Here is a 24,416-nt window from a genome sequence, read left to right as displayed (position 1 = left end):
TACTCAATCTACCCAGGAATACAAATAATTCAAGTTATACAGTTACAGTTAAAGCTCCCAAGTACATGATATGAATGTTATTCATGAATACTATTCATGAATAATGAATACTTGGTTTTTCAATTCAAACACAAATTTATTGTTTTATAATTAACAACCTACTTTTTAAGGGTTTTTATGAGTATTTCATGAATACTCATGAGTGCTATACTTGTAATGTTATGTTAAAATATTAGTATTATTATTATAAATAAATATGGAAATACCTAGAAAAACTGTAGGTTTTATGATCTATGGGGTAAAACTTGCAATCAACATTATTCACAAATACGACATGCTTAACATTTTCATTTATATATGAGTGACATTCATGAATTATGAATACACACATGCTTGACTCTCAATATTATTCAGTTAAACAAAGCTCTAATAATTTATCCTTGCCGCTAGCCTTCCACAAACTTGGGGTTAATCCGCAGTTCATGAATAAAAAAAAAACTTTGAATAATCGAACTTTGCCTAACTGTTGTTGTGGCCCCCACCCCCGCAAGCTGTTGCTTTAGATTTTTGTGGGCCTGAACTTGCCTTGGTTATGGCCATATTAGCCGCTGGCGTGCCTGAAGGCAATTCGAAACGCCATAAGCAATCAGCTGGCAATTAAACCAACTGCCAATGGGAAATCAGCTCAACGATTTTGCGACTGGGGCAGTTACTAATTAAAAATGAAATTTGCGTAAGCGCGTGCTTAAACACCCACACACAGATGCCTAGAGTGCAGCTCGCAATCTGAATATTGCACTTGTATTGATTGAGGCCGGCCACTTTAGCGCTCAACAAGCAGGCGCTGCACAGTGGGCTGCGAGAGAGTGAGTGAGAGAGAGAGAGTGGAAGGGCGGGCTGGTAGCTGCAGAGAGCGTGAGTGTTTATCTAGATGCTAGAATTACTCGACTGCGACCGGGGCATGCAAATGAATGAAAGACTGAAACTAAGACACTCACACACACACAGACACACTCACACAGTGAGCTTTAACATTAAGCCTACTCATTTGCACTCGAGTTTGGAGAGCTTAGTCACGACTTCCAAGGCTCTGGGCGCGTCTGAGTCATTCACCGATTGGTCAGTGACAAAGCTTTACTCAATTTCGGCTTCAATTGCCATGCATTTCCGTTAATTCAAGCGCAGCTGTTATGTGACTTACTACCCAAACGGCTCAACTTTCAATTTTTATATGATTGCACTCAATAACTGTTGTTTTTCATATGCACTGTGACAACTGCATTGACGCTGCGCAAAGTGCTTTACGCACACGCAATGTGATTTGTAGTCGCTCAGCTGTTTTGGCAGTCGCTCTCGCGCACTCTCTCGCTCTCAGCCTGCATTGCTCTCTTTCGGTTTTTATTTGTTTGGCTGCATTTCTACATTTTTATGGATTCTTTTACTATTTTTACACCTCATGGATTTGTTTCGCTGTTTTTTTGTTGCTTTAGCTGCTTATGTTTATAACAACACACAAACACACACATATACACACACACAACCGCAGTATAATAGTTTTTTTTGGTCAGCACTCAATTCTAGCGGCGTTCCAGTTTTCGCACCCGCATCGCGCCCTCTGTTGCCGCCTTGTTTACATTTTGCTAAGTTCATTTTGTGGCTATTTTCGTGCAGTGCAATAAGGAAGTGAGTGTACTTAAAGAGAGCGCCAAAAACTCTCGCGCGGCGTCGAGCTGAATAGCCAGCGCTTAGTTTTCTTTTGGAAGCGCAGCTATTAGCCCGTTCAGCTGCGAGCCAAATTAGGGCTTTTTGTTTATTAACGGCCATGACCATTAGCGGTTTATTTTCTACTCTTCTTTTTTTTTAAATTTCTTATATTTTGTTTGTATTTTGCCAGCCCACATGCTAGAGCGCAGCTTTTTGCTATAAGCGGCTGCCAATCGAGCCCGCAGTTGCCGCAATTAAAGACCCGCAGCTGAAAGCGCACAACAAATTTCTTGACCAAATATGTGGCATTTTTATTTGAGTGAGTCTTTTGCTTGGGTCATTCAGACACAGTTCGCAACTCGCTCACGCACTCAAAGAGCTTAAGCCCCGGCGCTCCCACGATCGCGCTCGGCCCACATACAAAAACACGCACACAGACAGCAGGAGAGAGATTGAGAGCGCGCGAGAGTTTGGCCGCAGCGCTACACCTGCTTAGCTCACGCATACACTCACACAAGCTCACATACATGCATGCACTCAATGCTCGCAGTGCGGCACCCATTCAAAATCGTTGCTTGCGCTCTGACGGTGTTCTCAGTCCAATTTGAACAACGATACCGAGCGGTTGGCGTCCTCTGCAAGCAAATTTTTACGTTATTTGAGTGCCCAAACAGACAGCAGCAGCAGCAGCAGCGACAGCAACAACAACGATTTATAAATTTATGCTGCCGCTGCCAACGCACAGCCGTTTTTCTAACTTAGCCCTAAGCAGCAGCTACAACAACAACAACAACAACGCGAAATAAAGTTGTCGTGTGTGTGAAGAAGTGTGCAAAGTGCGCAGAAAAAGAATTAAAAAAAAAGCGTAATAGTTTCTACAATTCCCAAAGCTTATATAAAAATAAAGTGTGTTTATCTTTAGTGCGTATACAAAAACTATAAAATATAGTGACTAAAAACAATCGATTGAACCAAATGGTCGAATGAGTGTGTGTTGCCTGTTGCTATCAGACTCAGAAAACAAACGCACTGGAAACTTGCAGCTGTATTTGTTTAGTTCCTTCCAAGCATATATGCATGTGTGTGTGTGTGTGTGCATTTTTCAAATATTTGCCAAGTCTCAGCTCCAAAAAGACGCTCAAGAAACTTCTTTAGCTTTGGTTGATTTTGTTTTTGTGGCTGTTTTTGCCATTTTTGTAGCCTGGCTTTTCATTCAATAACCAGTTTTTTTTGTGTGTGTTCGTTTTTTTTTTATTTTCTTTATTTTTTTTTCGTTTTCGGCATTTGCGCTACCTTTTCAAGATTTTGTTCTGTTATGCGCCTGCGTGCACGCACATTTGTTGCTGTAAAGATTTGATTTCCAGTTGAATTGCCCGCAAATTAGTCATGCCAAACGCAATGTCTCCAGAGTCTCAACTGGAAAGTCCGTCTACCTGTGTAGTTTTTACATTTGCTTGTATGCCACATTCTTGAGGCTCCTTGCACACATGCCAGACATAGTTTCTGCTCTCTCGCACTCTCGCTCTCTCGCTCTCTCTCTCTCTCTCTCTCTCCCCTTCTCTTTCTGTCCCTTCCTCTTTTTCTTTTGCGCTCACTGACTTAGAACAATGAATGCAGCACAAATCGAAGCACCGTTTTGTTGTTGCCTTAGAATGCAATTTGAGCGTGCTCTCAGTAAAGCTCAGGCAAAACAGCATAAAAACACCGCTGGAAAAAGACATGTGAGACAAAAATAACTGTGCCACACAGTGTTGGAAAAAGTGCGAGAGAAATGAGTGATGTGAAAATTAGTAAACAAGAAACACATTTTATGAGTTATTGTGTGAATTTTTGCATGTGAATGAAAACACAAAGCAACAAAAACAAAAACAAAAGCAAAAGCAAATTACAAAAATGTAATAATACAACAAATCAAATATTAACAGTGAAAACATACTGAAGAAAGAAAGAAGAAATTAACATTGAAATTTAACAAATTATTCATAACCAATTGCCCAAAAAAAAAAATGTAATAATAATAGAAAATTGAGTAAAAGTGCAATGCAAAACGAATTCGTTTGATAAGGGTCCACACACACACACACACACTCACATATTCTGCTGTGTGAAAACTAAAAACAATGCACAATAACAAAAAGAAGCAATAAACAAATTGAAAAAAAGCAGACAGACAGACACGAGAGAAATTCAAAAGATATTTGTACTAGTATCTATCGCCGAGTGCTGGGAGGCTACTCACTGACTGGGCTCGGTATCTAATCAGCGCGACAGCATGTCTCATTGGCCAGCTGCGTGTTGCGTGTTTGTGCTATTATTTATGTTGTTATTTATACATTTATTATGGAAGTTGGAAGTTGAAAGAAAGCGGCAGCAACAGCAGCAGCAGTTGCTGTCACCCCAGCTGCTGACCTCATGCAGTCGAGAATGCAAAATGAACAAAATAATAATCAAAAGAAATTCCATTTGTAATACGAATTGAATAAGCACCCGAAAATAAAAAAGTGAGCGAAGTTGTCGCAAATGAAAGTACAATCTTTTTTTTTGATTGTCATTGTTGAGTTTTAAGTGCAACAAAAGAAATCAAAGTAAAGAGGCAAGAGACAAACGATTTTAGAGCATTGCTCGCTTTTACTCGCCCATTTGTATCTGTATCTGCGACACTCACTGTATCTGTATCTGTATCTGTATCTGGCTGTACCTCTATCTGTCGCGGCAGCTGCGTTGTCTGATTTCAATTTATCTTTATAATTTCAATTTGCGCCCTGAACCGCACCCCAAGCTAAACGCTAAGAAAAATATTGCGCCCTTCTACATACCCTTCGAAAGGGCAGGCGAATTATAAGCTCATGAAGGACATTTAAATTGACGAAAAGTTAGCATGATTTTTTTTTCTTTTAATTTAAGTGGATGCTGAACGATAAAAATTAGCAAAAAACTTATTAAATTGAAAAGAGCAACAAATAAAATTAGCACGGTTAAGAAAAAACAAAAAGCTAAATCTATTCGAATAAGATTAATCGTTTAGTTTCAGGAGGGTTTTAAAAGTAGATGAAGATAGTATTAGTAGATAGACAATTTACATTTTTAAAAGTTGTTTTAAAAAATGTAAAAAAGTCTGAAAGTCATCAGATAAACTTAGTTAGTAGTTGCCTAGAAATATTCAAAAGAGCAATGAGATTTTGTACAGAAGATGAATCTATATTTCAAAGTAAGACAACAGCATATTTTGTATAGTTGTGTAGGGTATTTGAACTTCTGTCTGTTCGTTCTCGCTCTCATTTATTTTCTTTTTGTCAATTGTCTGTAGTTTGTCGGGACAGTTCAAGAGCCGGACGACAAAATGCAGAAACAGCAAGTCGTCTGTCACTTGCAAAAAACCGCACATTAAGATACACAAACACACGGATACAAAAGATACTCGCAAGCATGTGTAAAGATACAAATGCTGCGTGGCCGGCGGCTCAGTTTTTGGCTGTCGGCCAATTGGAACAAAATGCCGGCATCGAGAGATTCGCAAATAGACTTCCTCACGCAGCGAGAGAGAGAAAACTTTTACTTAAATTTGTATTTTAATGCACTTGATTTTTATTCTGTTTCATTTTGCAATTCGATTCGTTGATTTCACGTTCAAGTACGTAACGCTGACTCATGCGGCTAATTTGCATCTCACCGCAGAGCTGACAACTCCAACTTTAGCCTTAAATTTCGTTTTGTCAATCAGTCAGTCAGCGGAGCAATAAAAATAAAATCACAAAGTGCCATCCACAAAAAAATAAACCCAAACCCAATACCAAACTGCAACAAACGTGCTAAAAATAATAAAAAAAAACAAAAATACACGCGCAAGCGAAAGTATTTCCAAGTGCCACAACGTGCCGCTACATGACAACGCAAGATGACATCGCATTCCTATTATAAGGATCGTCTCGGCTTCGATCCCAACGAGCAGCAGCATGAGCCAAGCAATGCCAGTCCACATCATCACAGCGGCAGCAATTCGATGAAACGCAGCAGCTCCAGGCAGACGCACCATCATCATCAGAGCTATCATCATGCCACCACAACGAGCAGCTCAGCCGCATCGCCGGCACGAATCTCTGTATCGCCTGGAGGCGGCGTCGGCATCGGTGGCAACGGCACCCTTGACTACCATCAGGTGCAGCGGGAGCAACGCGATCGAGAATTGTATGCCAATGGCCATAGCAACAGCAGCAGCAGTCATCATCATCATCACCATCATCATCATCAGCAGCAGCAGCAGCAGCAGCAGCATCGGCATTCGCATGGATTGATCGAGGCTAGTCCGGCGGCCAAAAAGGCCAAACACTCGTCAACGCAGGCGCAGCCGCAGGGCGGCTACGAGGATGCGTTGACGCAGTTTAAAGGTAGCATGTCCATTTGGGATCATTTTATAGAAGATTGGGATATTATGCGTAAGTCGGCAAAGGTTCATTTTATCAGCACACGAGTTTCTCGTTATTCGTTGGTCCTTGCTCGTTACTTGTTCCACGCTACTCGCTGCCTAATTGCGTGTGGCAGTTTATTCAGTTGTTCAACTAACTCTAATCCGCTACTCGTTACTCGTTATTCGCTTTGCTAAGAGTCTCAAGTTTTTCAGGTCTATTTAAGCAACGCCTTACTTGCGAGTTTGTGTTTCCCAGAGTCTGCGATTGTTGTACGAAACAAAGCTATAAAGAACGGGGAACGTTCTCGTTACTCGTTACTGTTAATCACTTGACAGAGAAACCTCACTTACTTACAGTTACTCGCTACTTCTTACTCGTTACTCGCTACTTGTTAATCCTTAAAAAGAGACACGTTACTCTCTACTCGCTCATTTTAACTCGTTACTCGCTACTTCTGACTCTACTCGCCACTTGTTTTTGTTTTCGGCTACCTTTTGGCTAGTTTTGGCTGTTGTTTAGTTAACAACATCTCTCAGACTCATTCTATACTTCTTGTTTTTTGTCCTCTACTCGCTACTCGTCAGTTGCTTATTTCCCGTATCTCATCTTGACAGTTTCGCTAGTTGTTCAACTAACAAAAGCGCTATTAAAAATGCTGCCTGCGGAAATGATTTGCATTTGCAAATGCTTAACAAAATCTCGATTAGAGAAATATGCTTGCATAATTCTAATTCTAATTATGATACGGTCTCTGGCTTTTAGCAGCTGCTCAGGGTTCAAGGTCGTGCCGCAAAGTCAGGCGAACTAATCATAAATTAAATATAGCTTATAAATATGCAAGATACCGCAGAGAAACGATTTGACACCTTTCCGTTTATGAAAGCACTTCGATTGTCTGACCCTGAGCATGAAATCTATGGACGCCGAAGAGTGGTTCAAAGCCCAACCCATGTTTGCAGTAAACATTTCACCACCAACTAAGTATATGGTTTTTGGATCGACTCTTATTTTTAGGTGGGTCGGTCGTCGTACCCATGTCGTATGCAAAGCTATGTCAATATTATTTTAACGTTTGCTTCAGCACCAAAAATATTTATTTTATTTTTATTTATTTTATTGCGCGTAAATATTTGAAAACTGGTTACTGACGACTCGTCGTCGTCGTCGTCGTCGTTGCGTTGTCATTTTTGGTTCTTTTGGTCGCCGTTGGTCAACCCCAAAAAGCAAAGCCACAAACTGCGGCAATTAACTCTCCCGCTTAAACAAATTAGTCGTATACAGAATTCCTCGAATTTCGTCTGAGTATTATAAGTATATACATATGTGTGTAGGCATAAATAAGTCTGTGCACATATGTAAACCAGTTTATGATTTTCTAAAACACAATTTTACGAGCTTTTTATGTTGATTTCTTTATTAATTTGACATTTGTTTCATGTGGACACAAATCTGTTGTTATTTTTTATTTTTCTGTTTGTGTTGTGGAAACTGTTAACTATGGAAATTCGATATTGCCTACCAATTTGCTAATTTGCTGATGGGACCGCTTACCATATGATAAATGCCTTTGAAATTTGTATTGTTGTTTACCTTCATTAAATGAACTGAACTTTGCGCTCATCAAGTGCCATAATGTGTGTATATAGGCTATATATGTGTTTAGAAAATACTTCTGACCGATTCGTTATATTATTTTATCAAAGCTTAAGCCTGGAAGAGAATTATGTGAGTGTGTGACCAACAAATACCCTGCACATTGGTTTAGGAGCTTTATCATACGTTCAGATACGTACATACTTACAGCTCGAGAAACGGATAGAAGTTCAAATAGAGTATTTATGATCCTTGGAATCTGAAAATCCAATTTACGAATTCTGTTAGCTCTCAAAAAAGAACTAGATCGAGGTATTAATGCCTTGAGCGGATAGAGAAACTAGTTCCAATAGGGGATCTAATTCACGAATTCCTTTAGCTTCCTCAGAAAAACGTGATCGAAAAGGTCTTGAAGCCTTGCTTAGGTAGAGAATCTAGTTCAAATAGGGTATATATATGATCTAAGAACTAATTCATATATTCGTTAAGCTCGAACAAGAGAACTAGTTCGAAAAAATCTTGATGCCTTAAGGGTGTCTGTAGTTTGTAGCTGCATTAAGTCATTTTTTGTGCATAAGTCAATGCTACCCCTGATTTTACAGGATGCAGAGTCTAAGGAACAAGGTCGAGTTTTCATTGTGTTCACACGAAAGAACGAGATGTCATACCCATTATTAAATACTTGACCTGATTGTAGGGTATTCGAAGTAAAAACTAAAGAAATTTCCAGCCCAGACTTATTTATAGGCACTTGCCTAATGAACGAATAGCCAAAACAATGCTTATCTAAGCCTCAAGTAGAAAGCCTACTAATTATGAGTGCTTGCAAAATTGTTGTTGTTACTATTATTATTACTATTATTATTGTTTTATGTTGTTGTGGTCAATCAACGTCCTTCGCTGCTTGTCGCTGACATTGAACGGCGCTAATCAAAAAGCGCGACGACAGAATGCAAAAATAAACATTAACGAACTTCAAATACGTTGCTTAAGACGCCAACCTAAGTCGGCTAAAAAAAACAACAACATTAACAACAAGAAAATACGTTAACAAACATTCAATCTTGCAAACGAATTCAACTTAGAACGTGACATCATCACGCGCTCACGAGCAGCAACAACAAACACCTGGAATATCAGATAGCGTGCTTCGCTGTGTGTGTGAGATACACACACACACATACACGCTCACACTCTCACAAACTCGCACACAAACACACACACTCTCAATCTATTCTACACCTTTTCGTGTTGTCAAATTGAAGTGAAATTTATAAATTTATAAACTCTGATATGCTGACTGGTGCTGCAATTGTGCGTGTGTGTGGGTTATTCGAAATGATAAACTTATTGTACCCTGTAATCATAAAGTGGGCATTAAAGCGTGGACATTACAAAGTGCTTTAACAGGGAAAACATACTAAGCAAGCGCCATAAAAAAAGGTGTTAAGATTTCTTATCACCTGTAGCCTTCAACAGATGAGAAATTGTCCCACTGACTCAGTTATTTAAATAAGTCAAAAGTAGCAGAAAGAGGGTTCAAATCATAGATATAGTGAGGTGTTAACTGAAGGCCGGTTTGTGAAGCCTAAAGTCAACATTTATTACTACTCAAATGTGCATCAAATGTAGCTGAAAGTTAATTCAAATTTTTGGATATTTCCCACATCACATCCGCTTGGCGATTGAAATTATAAAAACCATTTAAACCATTTATGAAATTTGATATACTTATAGTTAAGCACTTTATCTGGCTCTTTTGTGATTTTCATAATCATCTCATAAATTAGACTAGATTTATGCCAGAAACTAGTTCAACTCTAAAAGTGCTAACAGCGCATTCGGCGCTTGTGAAGGCGTATTCAAGCGTATTTTGTTTATGTGTGTGTTAATATGGCTATGAATGTATGCAAATGCCTCGTTTGGGGTTTTAAATTATAAATTTATAAATTTCACTTACAGTTAGGAATGTGTAGATGGCCTCGGCTGTGTCAATCGATAACTATTCAAAATTACACTTGAATTGGCTAACAAAAAGTTTCTCCCAGATTATCTTAAAAGGTCTCAGCTAATGAATCCCTAACGATTATTATCGATAGTAAACAATTTAGTTGAAAATAAAAAAATCCGTAATTATAGTTATCGTACTTATCGATAACAATCGATAGCTGAAAAATGGATTGATTTCTGATTGGTAAACATTTTGCCCTTTCATAGCGAACAACTACAAATGTTACCATAATACTAAGAATTCTTAGTATTCTTCTTCACCTTCAATAAGCACCATATAATAATCGATAAATATCGATAAAACCTTAACCTTAATAAATCGATAATTGCTTAATGTAAGTCTCAATATATCGGAATAAGCTAAATTACAAACTTTTACAAATAGTTAGCTTGAATTTAGTTGAAAATCTTCTCTATAAGCCTGTGGAGTTTGGGAATAATTAATTAAATTTGTGTTTTTATCGATAACAATCGATAAATATCTATTATTAGTATTGAGTAATTTTTTTTTAGAATTTGGTTGAGAATTAATTTCTCCGATAAGAAAACAACTCAACTGTAACCGCAGGCTGGCAATCAGAAAACTTTGAATGGGCTTGGCTTAGCTTGAATGAATGTGTATTTTGTTTTTGTTTTAGAGGGGGCGGGCGGCTGCAAGGGGCATGGCAACAGAGATTTGCACACTTGTGACGTGAGTCATTAGCGAATTAAGCAGAACTTTAACTTGGTCTGTGGCAGTTTTCAGTCAGCAATAATTAGTACAAACACAAACGCAATTAATAACACGTTAACAGCCTTCACACACACACACACTGTCAAAAAGAGCGTTAAGAGAGAGAGAGAGAGTGAGAGAGGGAGAGAGAAAGACTATGCCAAAAAGAGTGACTCTCTCTCTCTCTTTTTATTACAACTCTCTAACTCTCCCTCTCTCGCTCTCTCCCTCTCCAACTCTCTTTACTTGTCGCTCTTCCAACGTTCTTTATTGTGCGATTTCTATATAAAAGTCAATTTTTTTTTTTGCACTCTTTGTTTTGCTTTTGTGTTTCTGCTTCTCAACGTTGTTGCTTGCCTTGCCTCCTGTGTTTTGTTTTTGTTGTTTTGTTCTTTATTTGCCCTGCACTACAATTTATCGGGTTTATTAACCGTAAAACTTCATTTACCACTATTACTAGGTAACTTAACACTCGACTTGGTATCAGTCAAATGGACGCTGAACTTTGTTTTTCTATTGATGGGTTGTTCGCCTTGTTTTTTCTTTACCTTTTTTTGTGGATTTACAATTCGCTTTATTATTCCACACAAGCGCTACGCACATATATTCGATTAGATTTCAAGTCTTAAGATTTCTGTTTATATGCTTTATGTGATATAAGAATTCTCCGCACTTGAGATCTGCTTGAGATTTGCCAGTCATTCGGTGCAGGAAGTACATTTAATAGAGAATGGATATTAGTTCAGGGAAGGGATGGCAGAACTACGAGAATATCCTATTTATTACTAGATAAATATTTTAAAAGATCTGTAAAAATACTCAAAAGTTAAATTTTGAAAGAAGAAAATAATTTTTAAAAGAGATCACATTCAGTATAACGATTTAACTAAGAGGTTCATTTTACTTTTATTTATTCATAAAAAAATACATGTACAGATCTAGTCCAAAGAGGACTTTGTCTTTTATCTTGAGCATTTTGTATTATTCCCAATGAACAAAACTGTTTGCCTGCGATATTATATATATATATTAAAGGGCTTAGTCCATTATGAGTCATACAAAATGCGTATGATATGAGCCTTAGATTTCCTTTGTTATTTCAGTTTAATTGCTGAACACGCTCGATTAGATTTAATTCTATAGAAAACCAGATTTTTTGTGATTGATATGATATAATGTATAGATTCACTTGACACTAATTGCGCTGCTCTCGAATCTAATCGAAGCGAAAAACTCGTCCTACGTACGGGCTTTATGTCATTATCTATAGATAGGGCGCTTGCTCTAGCTCTCTGCTTGCCGTCGTGCCCTTCTGGCTTCCCCCTGCTCTCTCTCTCTCTCTGTCTCTCTCGTCCATCACCTTAACTGTGGTCAACTGCGCGCTTATTTATAGGCCGACAAATCAAGTCAAAAACTTATCAGATTGTTAGCCTTATCGGACTTTGGCCAAAGTCAATGCCTGAGGCCCTGAGATTTATACAGACAATTGACAAACGTACGCTGCTTGAGGCTAATTACGTAGCCAAGTTAAATGAATTGTTCAATTAAATAAAAAAAAAAAACACTAACATTTGTACAAACAAGCTCATTAAAAGTTTAGGCCATAATTCAGCGCCCACGCGTCAAATACTTGCATATGATTAAATATAGTTATTATGGATACAAATTTGATTCTGATTATTTTTATTGTTTTAAAAGTAGGCGTCATTCTTGCCATAAATTATAAAATTTTCAAGCCAGCAGCAATTTACGCTGATGTCGTCAGCGTCTGCAGATGATATCAATTTATTTATTTTACTCAATTCTTTTAATTGAATGTTTCAGACCTAACTCGAATGTGTTGCAGTTGCATGAATCCTAACCGACAAAAAAATAAAAATAATAATAATAATTTGTATTACGTTTACCTTTGTTATGGTTACGAGTTTAATTTAAACCTTTCTTAAACCTTTCACGTTTCTCTCTGCCAGACGAACGCGATGCCATTCAAAAGAAGACTTTCACAAAATGGGTTAACAAACATCTTAAAAAGGTGAGTGCACAACAGAGCCCAGATATCATCCACATAACAAAAGTGCTCCATATAAAACCCACCTCAAACTATCCTCATGTACACCGTGTATGAGCAATTGTTAGGATCTATTTAGGATCAATTTCCCTTTAACCAAACTTCCTTTCTTCTCTCTCTTAATTACAAGCAGCATTGGAAGTATGCCAAGGTATAGTTTCCATATAGCACATACTTCTATCTTTAAATTTTTCCTTTCAAATATTTCAATTATTAAGTCCTATAAACTATATTACAGACCTATACCATGCTACATGTTTGTGTTACCACAAATGGTATACCCTGTTGTACACAGTCTGTAAGTTGCAAGTTCAAGAAGCTTTCCTTAAATGTTGTGCATATATTTGTTTTTTGTATTGCATAGCGATTTTATTTATTTTTTATTTATTTAAATTTAAACTGGTTTTCTTTAATTGCATCAAATTATTTTAAATATAAAAAACTTTTTTTTAAAACACTTTTATTATAGTTCATATGCTTATTTTTTATGCATAGTTATATTGCATATCAGGAGATGTTGTACACAGATGTTGTAAAATAGAGGTTATTTTTGCTTTCTTTTTGCTCGTTGTTGTTTTCTTCACTAAATGCACTCGCCCACTAATATCAAATACGTAATACAAAATCGTTGTAAACACAATCTGACACCCTGCATGCATATAACCTTCAACTTTTACTTTTAAGCTGTCGTTTAACTTGTTTCATTTTCCACTTCCATAGGCCAATCGACGAGTTGTGGATTTGTTTGAGGATTTGCGCGATGGTCACAATTTGCTTTCACTCTTGGAGGTGCTATCTGGCGAACACCTGGTAAGTTGTAGCAACCAGCTTTAGCATGTTGTTATTCAAACTTACTTTTTTAACTCGTTGTTTTTCTTACTCGTTCCTTTCAATAGCCACGAGAGAAGGGTAAAATGCGTTTCCACATGCTGCAGAACGCACAAATGGCGTTGGATTTTCTGCGCTATAAAAAGATCAAACTGGTCAACATACGTGCTGAGGACATTGTGGATGGTAATCCCAAGCTAACGCTGGGCTTGATCTGGACTATTATATTGCATTTCCAGGTAAGTGAAACGTTCTCGTTACTCACTATAAATAGTTGAACGTGAAATGAGCAAATTTTGCCCGGACACAAGTATACCTGTTATCCTTTTCATCACAACTGTGAACCACTCTAATCGTTACATTTTCTGTATTAAGCCGAACGAAGTAACGAGTATGGCTACTTGCCTAGCTTGTTATTCCACCTACTCGTTACATTTGGCTTAGCATAAATGAATTGGGTTTTCTTAGTTCTCAGCATATAGTCAGTCTTCCGATTCATTTTCGATATTCAGCCTACTCGTTACTTGCTAACGCTCTCGTTACTTTGCTTACTTGTTACGTGCCCAAGAGTAGAATTCTCGTTACTTTATTTACTCGCTGCATATTAGTAGGCAATTGTTCGTCACAACTGGTCTTCGTGTAAATGGAGCAAGTGTTGGATAACTGTAGGCAGGTCCATAAAATGTTGCCCAACATGGCGACAGCCTCAAGGTAAGCAGCGCTGCGCCCACACGCAACAATTGGGCGAAGGTGACCCTCAAATTGGCCGCCCAATTCGTGAGATCGTTAACAATGTTCACACAACAAATTCGTTTTCATTTGGGCGTTTTTCTCATATAGTTTCTGTTATAGTTTCGCCATCGATTCATTGAGCCAACGACTGCAGCGCAGCTCAGCTCAGCTCGGCCCACACACACACTCGGATCATTCAGTTTGTGTGCGTTTTGCTTTTCAGTTTTGTGGCGATTTGTGAGTTACTCCTACCCAGCCAGCTGCTATTTTTACAGCTCTCCGGCTCTGTTGACTTATTTTGGCGAACGCGGCGCTGCCATTTAAGGCAGCCAGTTTACCTTCTCTTCATCACCACCAGCAGCAGCCGGAGCAGCAGCAGTGTCTACTACGCTGACTGACACACATAACCAAGTCCAAGTGGCTGCTACAGTTCGTCAACTGTTGTTGTTGTTGTCCACAAGGCCGCCACAAATCAGCCACTTGACCGGGCCACCTACACAGCCAAAAAACCACACTTGAACGAATGGAACGCCTAAAAGGTTCCCGAGTAGCTGACAAGAGTCTGTCCCTGCATAATGAAGTTGTTAACGAAATATCGAGAATGGATTTCTAAATAAACCAATCAGCGAATATTGCATAAAATCTTTAGTAGGCGAAGCCAAGTTAAAAGTCAATAATAATTGCTCTCAATTTGTTATTAACGTAACCATTTTTAAATAAATCACAATTTAAATACAACATTTGTTAGCCCCAAGCACAAGAATAGATTTATGTGACACCAATTCCAATTATTATCTGTAAATTATATGAAAATATTGCATTTGTGTTAGATTGCATCATGATTCGTTTTCTGATCAGCTTTAGCAGAAATTAAGAGAATTGTTCTAATTTGTGCGTGTCAACTTTGAGCTTAAACTTATTTAAAGCTTATACTAGCTTAACTTAGAGTTTTCTATGATTGTTTTTCTTAGTTTCTCATTAGTTAAATCAACTCTTAGCTCTAAACTCGAAATCAATTTGGCTCGGGGCTCGCTTGGGGCGCTTAGTCATCGGTCATGTCGCACATTTCCGCTCTGCGTACGTCTCCAAGTCTGGCTTCCAGTCGCAATGTGTGTCAGCAACAGCAATGACAACAAATGCAATTGCAACAACAACAACAACAACAAGAGCAACAGCAAAACTAGATGCAATTTAAAACTCGGGTATTTCGTAATTTGTGACGGCGCATGCCGCATCGAACGCTGCTGTTGTGTTCGATGCGTTCGGCGGCGGCTCGGATTGATCGATGGGGCGCATAAATGCTCAATGATGCTGCCAGTCAGCCGCGGTGGCAGCCAGCAACAACAATCGGCCATGAGGCAACATCAGCAGCAGCAACAACAACAACAACAACAACAGCAACAACATCAACTGTTGCTGCTGATTCAATTGAGGCAAAACGAATTGTAAATCACTTGACAATGTGAAACTCAATCGCGCGTCATTTACTGTTTATGTTATTTATTATTTCTTTTTGTCTCGCAACCACTTTGCCCCTCTCCATCTTGGCAATTGTCGTTAACCAAGGATTTATGTATATTGCGGCCTGTAGTTGCGGGTGTCTCGGTCTCGTTGTATCTGTATCTCTATCTGAGTATCTCTGTATCTGTATTTGAGTTGCTGATGTCATTTATTCATTCGTCTTGTACGCAATGCAAATTTGTGAACGCGACTTAAAAGGACATTTCATCTTATTATATACACACATATGTTTATATACCCTATAGCCCAAAAATGGTACGGCAAAACAAAAAGAAAAAAAAAAAGAAAAAGAAGGGTATAATCAAGTTGTGCAAGTTATTTTAAGGGGCCAGCGGTACGCAACTTTAAGGCAATGCTAACCAAATTTATATGGACATATATTTTTTCATACTTATCTTGATTCCAGCAACCGGAGCTAAGAGCTAAGCGAACTCAGAGACTTAACATATTTATTCACTGCATTTGGCAAAAAGATTCTATTTTTTAATCGAACCCAAATTGTATAAGGAATATTTTGCGCTTAACCCTTTTTATATCGACTGCAATATTTTACTGGATAAACTATTTAATCATATTGGAATATCGTAATATCTAACCGAATAAACTCTTTGAACTCTGAAAAGGTGGGAGACAATACTACAAAATCGTATATATACTCTGATCAAACTTCCTTCAAAGCTCTGGAATTTTGGTAGATTTTCAGCTACACGCCCATCAAATTAAATTTTATGTGTTGAGGCAAACTTTAATCTTTAGGCTTAATTTTAATAAATGCGTTTAGCTTATACACATTGATAGACATTGCCTTATAAACTATTAGAGCTATATTCCCTTAATTGATGTGCTAACTATCTGAACTCAGAGACAATCAGAGCTAGAGTTCTGTAAGTTAGTATGTAGGCTTCCATATAGTAAACATGTCTAAATGCTATATCATATAACGCACTTTTGAATATAATTTATCACAAATCAAAAATTAAGTTCACTTTACTTTGATCTGAATTGAGAATTTTTTTATTGTGCTATTTTGCATTTCAAATTGCACCCAACTCAGAAACTGTTACTTTGGGCGTCTAATCAAAATCTCGATTTGAGATCGCGCTTCGGTTGAATTTCAAATATGACATAATGCCTATTTATACGGCAATTGCATAAATATGCGCATTGTTATTTGTTTTGTGTTTTGTGTTGGGTGTTTGTCCGTTTTTGCGTTAAATTCAATTAAATGGCGCATTTTATAGGTCAATGTGCAAAACACAAAATGTTTAATTCAAAGCGAAGCCGATGCCAATAAATTGCCAGTAATTTGCCAGCAAACCCGGCGGCAGTTTGTAACGCTGCTTAGCTATAATTAAGTTATAAATTGTGCTGTAAAACTAATCGCTGTGATCTATGGAACACCCACAAAACCTGAGACTTTTTTCAATGGGGGAGTGGCACGTGGAGTTACCTCTATTGTAGCTGAGGTATACGAACAGTCAAGTTCTGACAGGCCTTTGCCTTGACTTTAAAATGTTTGCTGACTTCCGTCAGCTGGAAATACTTAGTTGTTGTTAAGCTGCGCGCTCAATTGTTCAATTTAAGCACAACAAAAAATAATTCATAAATTTATGGCTTAAGCAAGCAGAAATGCTCGAAATGAGCGTACGCGACTGTCAGTTGCCCTGTAAAATATTCTAAAGTTGATTAAAGTTTCTCGAGTAACTTTTGCATTATCATTAAAGGGTTATAAAGTGCTTTGAAATACGCTAAAGCCATGTTTTAGTAAACTTATGCCAAGTCTTAGAAACAAATCTTTTTAGTTCGGCTGGATTCTTTATTTGGCTGCGTATTTGTTAAAAACTTGAGCTGTTTTTGGTAAACGGATCCACATAGTAATAAATTTGCATATTATTTCTCTCTAGCTCTTATTATCTCTGAGATCTGTGAGTTTAGAGTATGCATATAAAGGTGGATATAACTGGTTATCAAGAGTCAGCTGCGGCTACTGCTGCTGGCATAGAATACCTGAACTAAAAATGCTTGAAAATAGTTGTTCTTAATTCTTTAGCCAGCTTATCCTTTACTCAATTAGCTTATTATACCCTTACAAGCCCATTTTCACAGTGCAATAAAGAGTGCCGCTAGCTAAAAAGCTACACATGAAAAGAAATCTGTGAAATCTATGTCGAATTACGCCTGACAAACGTTTTCATTATAAGTTGCGGCTAATTTTCCAAGCAATTTTGCACATTATTCAAAGCTCGTTTTGGCTCTAGCTGGGCACAGCTCAGGTGTTTTTGTTGTATCCGACAGCTACAGATGCGCTCGCTATATTTGGGCAGATTACCATAAAAGTATGAACAAAACAAAAAAGAAGAAGAATCGGTTTATGTTTAGCCAAGGCGCCCAGGCGTTAAGTAACAAAGCCCCAGACCCCCATGCGCCACCCGTTCTCTTCGAGCCTTGCCAAAGAAAGTATCTGTCTGTTACCCTATACACACATCTTTGGCTACAGATTCTCACGTCATCGGCTTTCAGCCGTAGTTGAAAGCCATTTGGTATTTTGATTTATTATAAGACGTCGCGGTATGTGTTACAATAAAGTCAATGACAGCCGTTTCGAACCTTCAAGGCAGGTGGAAGTGAACAATACAAAAGAGAATTATTTCTGAATGGCAACAACAATAGGCAACTGGAAGCAACTGAAATAAAAAGTATTGTTTGTTTTTGCCCTGGCCATGACATCAGCTTCAGTTATAGCTATAGCTACATAGCAGCTGCTGACCCGCCTCGTCAGAAGTGTCACGTACTAAAAAAACCGACCGAACAAAACGAAAGACTTCAACGCAAGCAACGAACTTGCCAGCTGAGTTAAAAAATGCACTTATATGTCTTAGATTATGACACTGATGACTGAATTTTGTTTATGCTGCGTGGGCAGCTGCCCGAAAATCACGAATCAAATATCAAATTCGATATCTATATAGTCGCAACATTTTGAATGTTTGCCATTCGTTTCATTAATAAATCGCTTGGCAACTTTTGCACAAATATGGCTTGAATGCCTGCAAACAGGTTGAACATGCCTTCAATCATTCAATACACTCAATAAACACTCATTGGCTAGTTTAGACAGCGAGGCGCAACCACGCAAAAAACAATACTTTAATCAGAAGAAAAAACGAAAGAAAAGAAAAATAAAATAACAAATATTCCGCATTTTCGTATGCAAATGCTAAGCTAGCCATATAAGCAAAGATCAGTTCAGATCAAAACGTATCTTACATGCGGCTCGAACGTGTTTCAATTCACATCGATGTATAATTAATATGAATGAACGTTTCAACAACGACAACAATCATTTCAACAGATACTCGCTACACCTCAAGTACATATCTGTGTGCATGCAAGACAGTCACATTCTCAGTGCCCAGTCGGTATTTCATTCTAGTGGTATATAATCTATTATTTTATTGATGACGAGCCCACACGCTTCGCTCTTGACAGTAAAAACAGCCAGGAATGTTACATATTTGGCGTGCCAAATGACGTGCCCACACTGTAGCTCACATAACGCTATAAACTGAATAGTTAAATGACTTTGTTCAAAATTAAGTTCAAACAGTTGTTTCTATATCAAGAGCCATCAATTATATCAGATATGCTCGATGATTATGAAATTGATATTATTCAAGAGCATGCATAGAGGAAATGCGATTCGCTACCAAGATCGGGATGGATTATGTGAGGTGACCTGTTTCAAGAACTTACCCTGTCAATATATTATTAGTCAATAGCTATCAACGACTTACTGGATGTCAAGTTGAACTAAAGGAACCCTATTTTATATAAGATTCACTTATGGGCAAACTATTCTTAGAGTATATGAACAGATGTGCAAAACCGCTTTAGGCATAATTTAGGTATCTTCTACTCGAACACACTCCTAAACTACCTCAAGTCATTTAGTAAAGTTTCTACTAATAACCTTTAAGAATTTTAAGCAAAAAACTTTGAATGATTGCTTTACCAATTTGTTTGAGTTGTTTTATGCTGAAGCTTGACCTCTGGCAACCTACATTTAGTCAATTAATGTCATATTAAGTCTGGACGAAGACCGTCATTAGGTTATATGAAACTTTCAGCTAAAACTGTTTGAGAATTCTAAGCAAAAGCCATAAATAATTTTTGCAGATTTATTTTTGACCTATTTGTGGCTACTTTATGATACATGTCTATATTTATATAGTTTTTATTTAAATTCTACATTCTCTCACAGATATTCTGTTGTATGTTTTGCTTTAGCAAATTGCACGCATTAGGCATACGCTATTACGTTTCCTTTTTACATGTACACGAAAATCACAACTGATTTGTTTTTCGTATCGATAACCAACCATTAGAGCATTATTTACGATTTTGATCATGCTGTGAGGTTTGGAGGCTCTAATTGCAATCACATTCAGCTACTGTTTGGACTGTAGCACTTCCCGTTTATGAGCCATTTGGTTGCATTTTGTTTAGCCACCACAAACAACAGGTTTCAAGTGCGAAACGTTACTCAAATTACCACAAATTACATAGGTAATGCACTATTGTTGACTTTTTTGCATCATATTGGTATTAATAAGTCAGTCAGAGTCATGTTCTACGTTCCCCGACTGTTTCCCTTCGCTGGCTAATTAGATTTGCAATTCTATTGGTAGCAAATAGCAGCTAAAAACGAATAACCAAGTTGCTGGGGCTCCACGAGCCATTGCAGCGCCTCTCCATTGCCGTATTGATTGTGTTGTACATATATTTATTAGCTGGATATATATGCGAGTATGTGCTTGGTAAATATATAGGCAGGTACTATGGAACAGCTGTAGTTACTGCCTTTTAGCCATGTAGGGCAACACGGGCTGGTCGGGCATGTAAAATGCTAATTAGCCCATGCTTGACGACTCGTATGTGACTCCCTAACTGTCTGTCTCGGCCACCACACGCCCTGCCTCTCTACCTCCCACTTGTATATCTGTGTGTGTATGTGTGTGTGTGTGTGTGTGGGTGTGGGGGGTAGCCTATAACTACCGCATAAATCAATCGTTACGGCATTTCCCGTCTCGCATGCGAGTGATACATTTATAGAGATTTCAGCACCCCACTCGCATCAATTACACTTTCTAGACGCCATGTATAGCATTGCGGTGACAGTTTGTGTGACCATTTTGGGCCGCAAAATGATTAGAATATGACATGAACGCGTGTTAATTGTTGTTTTAAACGCATTCAAGCGCACTTTAGCGAAAATTTTTAACGCTGTTTAGCTTTTTGATAGATTGTAACACAAAACAAATAAATTCCGGCGCAGGCGAGGCACACGTTGACAAAGCTTATGCACACTTTAAAGATTAATTAATTTTCTTTCTTGTTAACGAACTTATTGTATAAGTTAACTTGACTTACAACTGCGTGTAGAGGAAACATTTTAGATCTGGTTAGCATATATTAAAACCTATTTTAGAGCATCAGAAGGGCATAGCTTCCATACAAAATTGTACTAAGAATCCAATGCATACTATTTGTTAGGCTGAGCACTTAAGGTATTTATAGTAAAAACTAAGAACATGCTGGAGGAATCTTGTTTAGGTAAAAATGTAGTACATGCCTGCATCATAAACATGTAAATAACCGAAATAACCCCATTTTAGTACATTTAGCACACCTTTAGCACCATTTTAGAAAATTTTTATTGGTCATTTTTATGGAGGAAGCTTGTTTAGGTAAAAATGTAGTACATGTCTGCATCATAAACGTGTAAATAACCGAAATAACTCCATTTTAGTACATTTAGCACACTTTTAGCACCATTTTAGAACATTTTTATGGGTCACTTTTCGGCTTTTCAGGGTAATTTTCAAAAGACAACTGTCAGTGATGGGGAAAATATGCTTCATGGCTTTAGTACATGTTTAGTATATTTTTATTACACATGTACTATATTTTTAGTATATTATTATAACAAGTACAGTTATTACAGCCGAATTTACTTTAAGCGTGGGTAGAGAGTTTCAGACCAATTTTCATTAAATACTTGTATGCTTATTTGTCTTAGATCAAGTTCAAGCTATTGCGCAGACACCTTTGCAATATTTAGCATACATTTTTAGTAGTCATGAAGAAGAGCCCAATTCGCAAAGGTCTCTGCTTGTTGCTATTGTTGCCATTTCGCTGGGTTTCAAAAGAGTTCCCAGCATTTGGTTTTTGCTTGTGTAACCTGTAAAAGTGATGGTCGCTTTTGTGGCTTGTCCAAATTTTGTTTTCCGTGGTTTTTGGGTCACTCCATGGGCTTGGATGCCCAGTTTGAGCAGCTTGTCCAGCTGTGTAATGAGTTGGTCGTGATATGTTATGAGCTTCAAATTCAAATTACTTTGCCTAATTTAGTTTTGTGTGCGAATCGTCAAAGCCAAGGAAAATGTCGTGGGGTCAGGCAACTACTGATGCGCTGCGATGTGATGTCGTTTCTAATTAGTGGCCAGATGTTTCTCCGATTACAACCAACTTGACCCACTGTGCGACTGGGCAGATCGTCAGCAGTTTAATCACAAAACTTGTTGTTCTTTCTGGTTGCGCCCGGAGATTTTTGTTGATTGTTGTTGTTTTTTTTTTTTTTTCGTTTTGTGTGTGGCATTCTTATTGTTATTATGAGCATTCTATGGCTTTGACTTTTGTGTTGTCTTCTATTTCTGGCCACAAAGTACTACCAAAACGACTTACCTGATCGCGTTGCGAGATGACGCAGCCAACCGATGTGTTGTTGGGTCTTGAAGGTGAAGAGAAGCCAACCCAAACATTGTAGCAAACATGGCAAATCTTAGCTACCACAAAGCAAATGACAACAGCAGCAACAACTTTGAAGTTAAGGCGCCACAAAACTTATGTAACTCTTTTGTTTTTATACCCTATAGCCATAAAATGGGCTCATAAAATTGTGCAAATTTAAGTAGTCAAATTGCGACTCAAAAAGAAAATACGCTTGAAATGACGAGTCCGTCTACTCATGTGCACCTGACTGAGCATCTAACTGACTTAGCTGACCATAAAAATCCCTGGCTGTCTATCAGATTATATATCTAATCCGTCTCTTTCGATCTTATAGAGTGTAAGAGCTGCAAACTCCTGCTGGGCAATACGAAGCTTTCCTGATTTCTATTAGCCAATTTTCTAGATATTGCATTATATACTTAAGCTGTTTCCTATCCTATAAAACTTTCTGCAAGATCAGTAAAAACCATATAAGTTACTTAAAGGTCTAGTGTCATTAGAGAAGATAATGTTAACATACGACAGGTCATTAAGCTCTATGGGTGCTGGAAACAATAAAAACTGCTATTTAAATAGGTCTAAAAAGCGGCCGGTCGAAGACTATTTAGCTGACATGTCATGCAGAATGTCTTGCAGGACAACTGCTGTGAAAATTAATCAAGAGATTCAGATAAGAGTCGTAAGGTTATAATCCAGGCCTGATGCGTGTTCGGCTGATTTAGAAAGTATTCAGGTCGAGTTATAGTTGAAGGATCTGGAGTATTTTTGTCCTGTGTACAGGGTATCTAATAGTTGAGCATTCTCTGCTCCACTTTCATTATTATTTTGTTTTTGCTATAAACAATATAACCTTCATTTTGCATGTTTGTTTTAGTTCTTCTGCGTTGGCAGCTGTTGTTGTTGGTGTTCTTGTGCCGCTGCGTTGGCGTAGGCGTTGGTTGTCATGGTTGCCACACACTCACACACACACGCACACACTCACACACACATGCACACGCACACTCACTGGTGTAGCTGTTGTTGTTGTTATGTTACCTGTTAATGCATACGTCATGTGGTAGGAGCGCAGAGCTCGAAGTCAGCAATCCATAACGGGGTTGGCTGCTGGCAGCGACGTCAACGTCAACGTTGGCGTCAACAGCAACACACACACACACACACACTCATAGGCGCAGCTGTCAGCACGATCGCAATTTCAATTCCAATTCCAAATTTTTGAATTTTTATTAAGCTTTGCTTTGGTTTCGGAACGCCAACGCCGGTTCGCGTTTTTCTTGTGCCGATTCCATTTCGTTTCCAGCGCGTGTTTTGTTTTTTGCTTTTCTATTCTCGCCACCTGACGCTGACTGCGCTGCCAGCTACAACGGCGTCGGCCGTAAACACCTGGCCAGAGCAACACTTTAAGCGTTTTAACTTGGCCCGATCGCGTTTAGTCGTTGTCGAGTCGCCGCACACATTTGTTGTTAGTGCCCCCCGTCGCATGTAGCTTTTATGTATATATATATATATATATTTGGATAGATACAGCTGTGAATGTATCTATAAGTCGTACTATATCTATGTCCATCTGAGCGTAGAGCCCAGGCGGTAGAACTCTGAACTATATTTGTCGCGTGCGTTGTTAAACGTTGCGTTGACGTATTTAAATAAATAACATCAATTACAAATTAAAAGGAAAATTCGCGCATCTGTTTACGAAGGGTCCTAAAAAAGAAAACAATAAAAATATATTTAAAAAAATATAAATAAGAATTTACATAACAAAAAATCGAGTAAAAAAATAAATTTAAAATTATATATATATATAAATAACGGAAACAGATGCAAAATAAAACAAATGTATTAATATTTAATACAAAACAAACAATTGCATACAATAAATATTATTTGCATAAATATTTCTAATAATCCAAAATCCACAAAAAATTAAATTAAAAAAAAAATAACAAAAAAAAAAAAAGCAAATGAATTTAAATATATATATAAATGGGAAACAAGTAAATTAAACGTTTTAAAATAATAAATGCACAAATTAAAAAAAAAAGTACATAAA

The 24,416-nt window shown here is 37.8% G+C and overlaps 1 protein-coding gene across 21 annotated transcripts in view; it reads left to right on the top strand.

Annotated features, from left to right (window-relative positions):
* Positions 1 to 24,416, top strand: part of LOC115758114 (microtubule-actin cross-linking factor 1) — an 83,545-nt gene that overhangs the window by 9,880 nt on the left and 49,249 nt on the right. For 8 of the 21 annotated variants that reach the window (XM_030698672.1, XM_030698650.1, XM_030698652.1 and 5 more), the window contains exons 1-4: positions 5,486 to 6,089; positions 12,396 to 12,457; positions 13,214 to 13,303; positions 13,390 to 13,560. In XM_030698672.1, coding sequence (XP_030554532.1) covers positions 5,600 to 6,089; positions 12,396 to 12,457; positions 13,214 to 13,303; positions 13,390 to 13,560 — 813 coding nt within the window. In that variant the 5' untranslated portion in view covers positions 5,486 to 5,599. Of the gene's footprint in view, positions 1 to 5,483; positions 6,090 to 12,395; positions 12,458 to 13,213; positions 13,304 to 13,389; positions 13,561 to 24,416 lie in introns of those variants that run through there. The other 13 variants (XM_030698670.1, XM_030698671.1, XM_030698667.1 and 10 more) reach the window with 6 other exon arrangements.

Source organism: Drosophila novamexicana, unplaced genomic scaffold (assembly GCF_003285875.2).
Source record: "Drosophila novamexicana strain 15010-1031.04,08,12 unplaced genomic scaffold, DnovRS2.1 tig00000121-arrow-pilon, whole genome shotgun sequence".
NCBI lineage: Eukaryota > Metazoa > Arthropoda > Insecta > Diptera > Drosophilidae > Drosophila > Drosophila novamexicana.
This window is presented reverse-complemented; position numbering and strand designations above follow the sequence as displayed.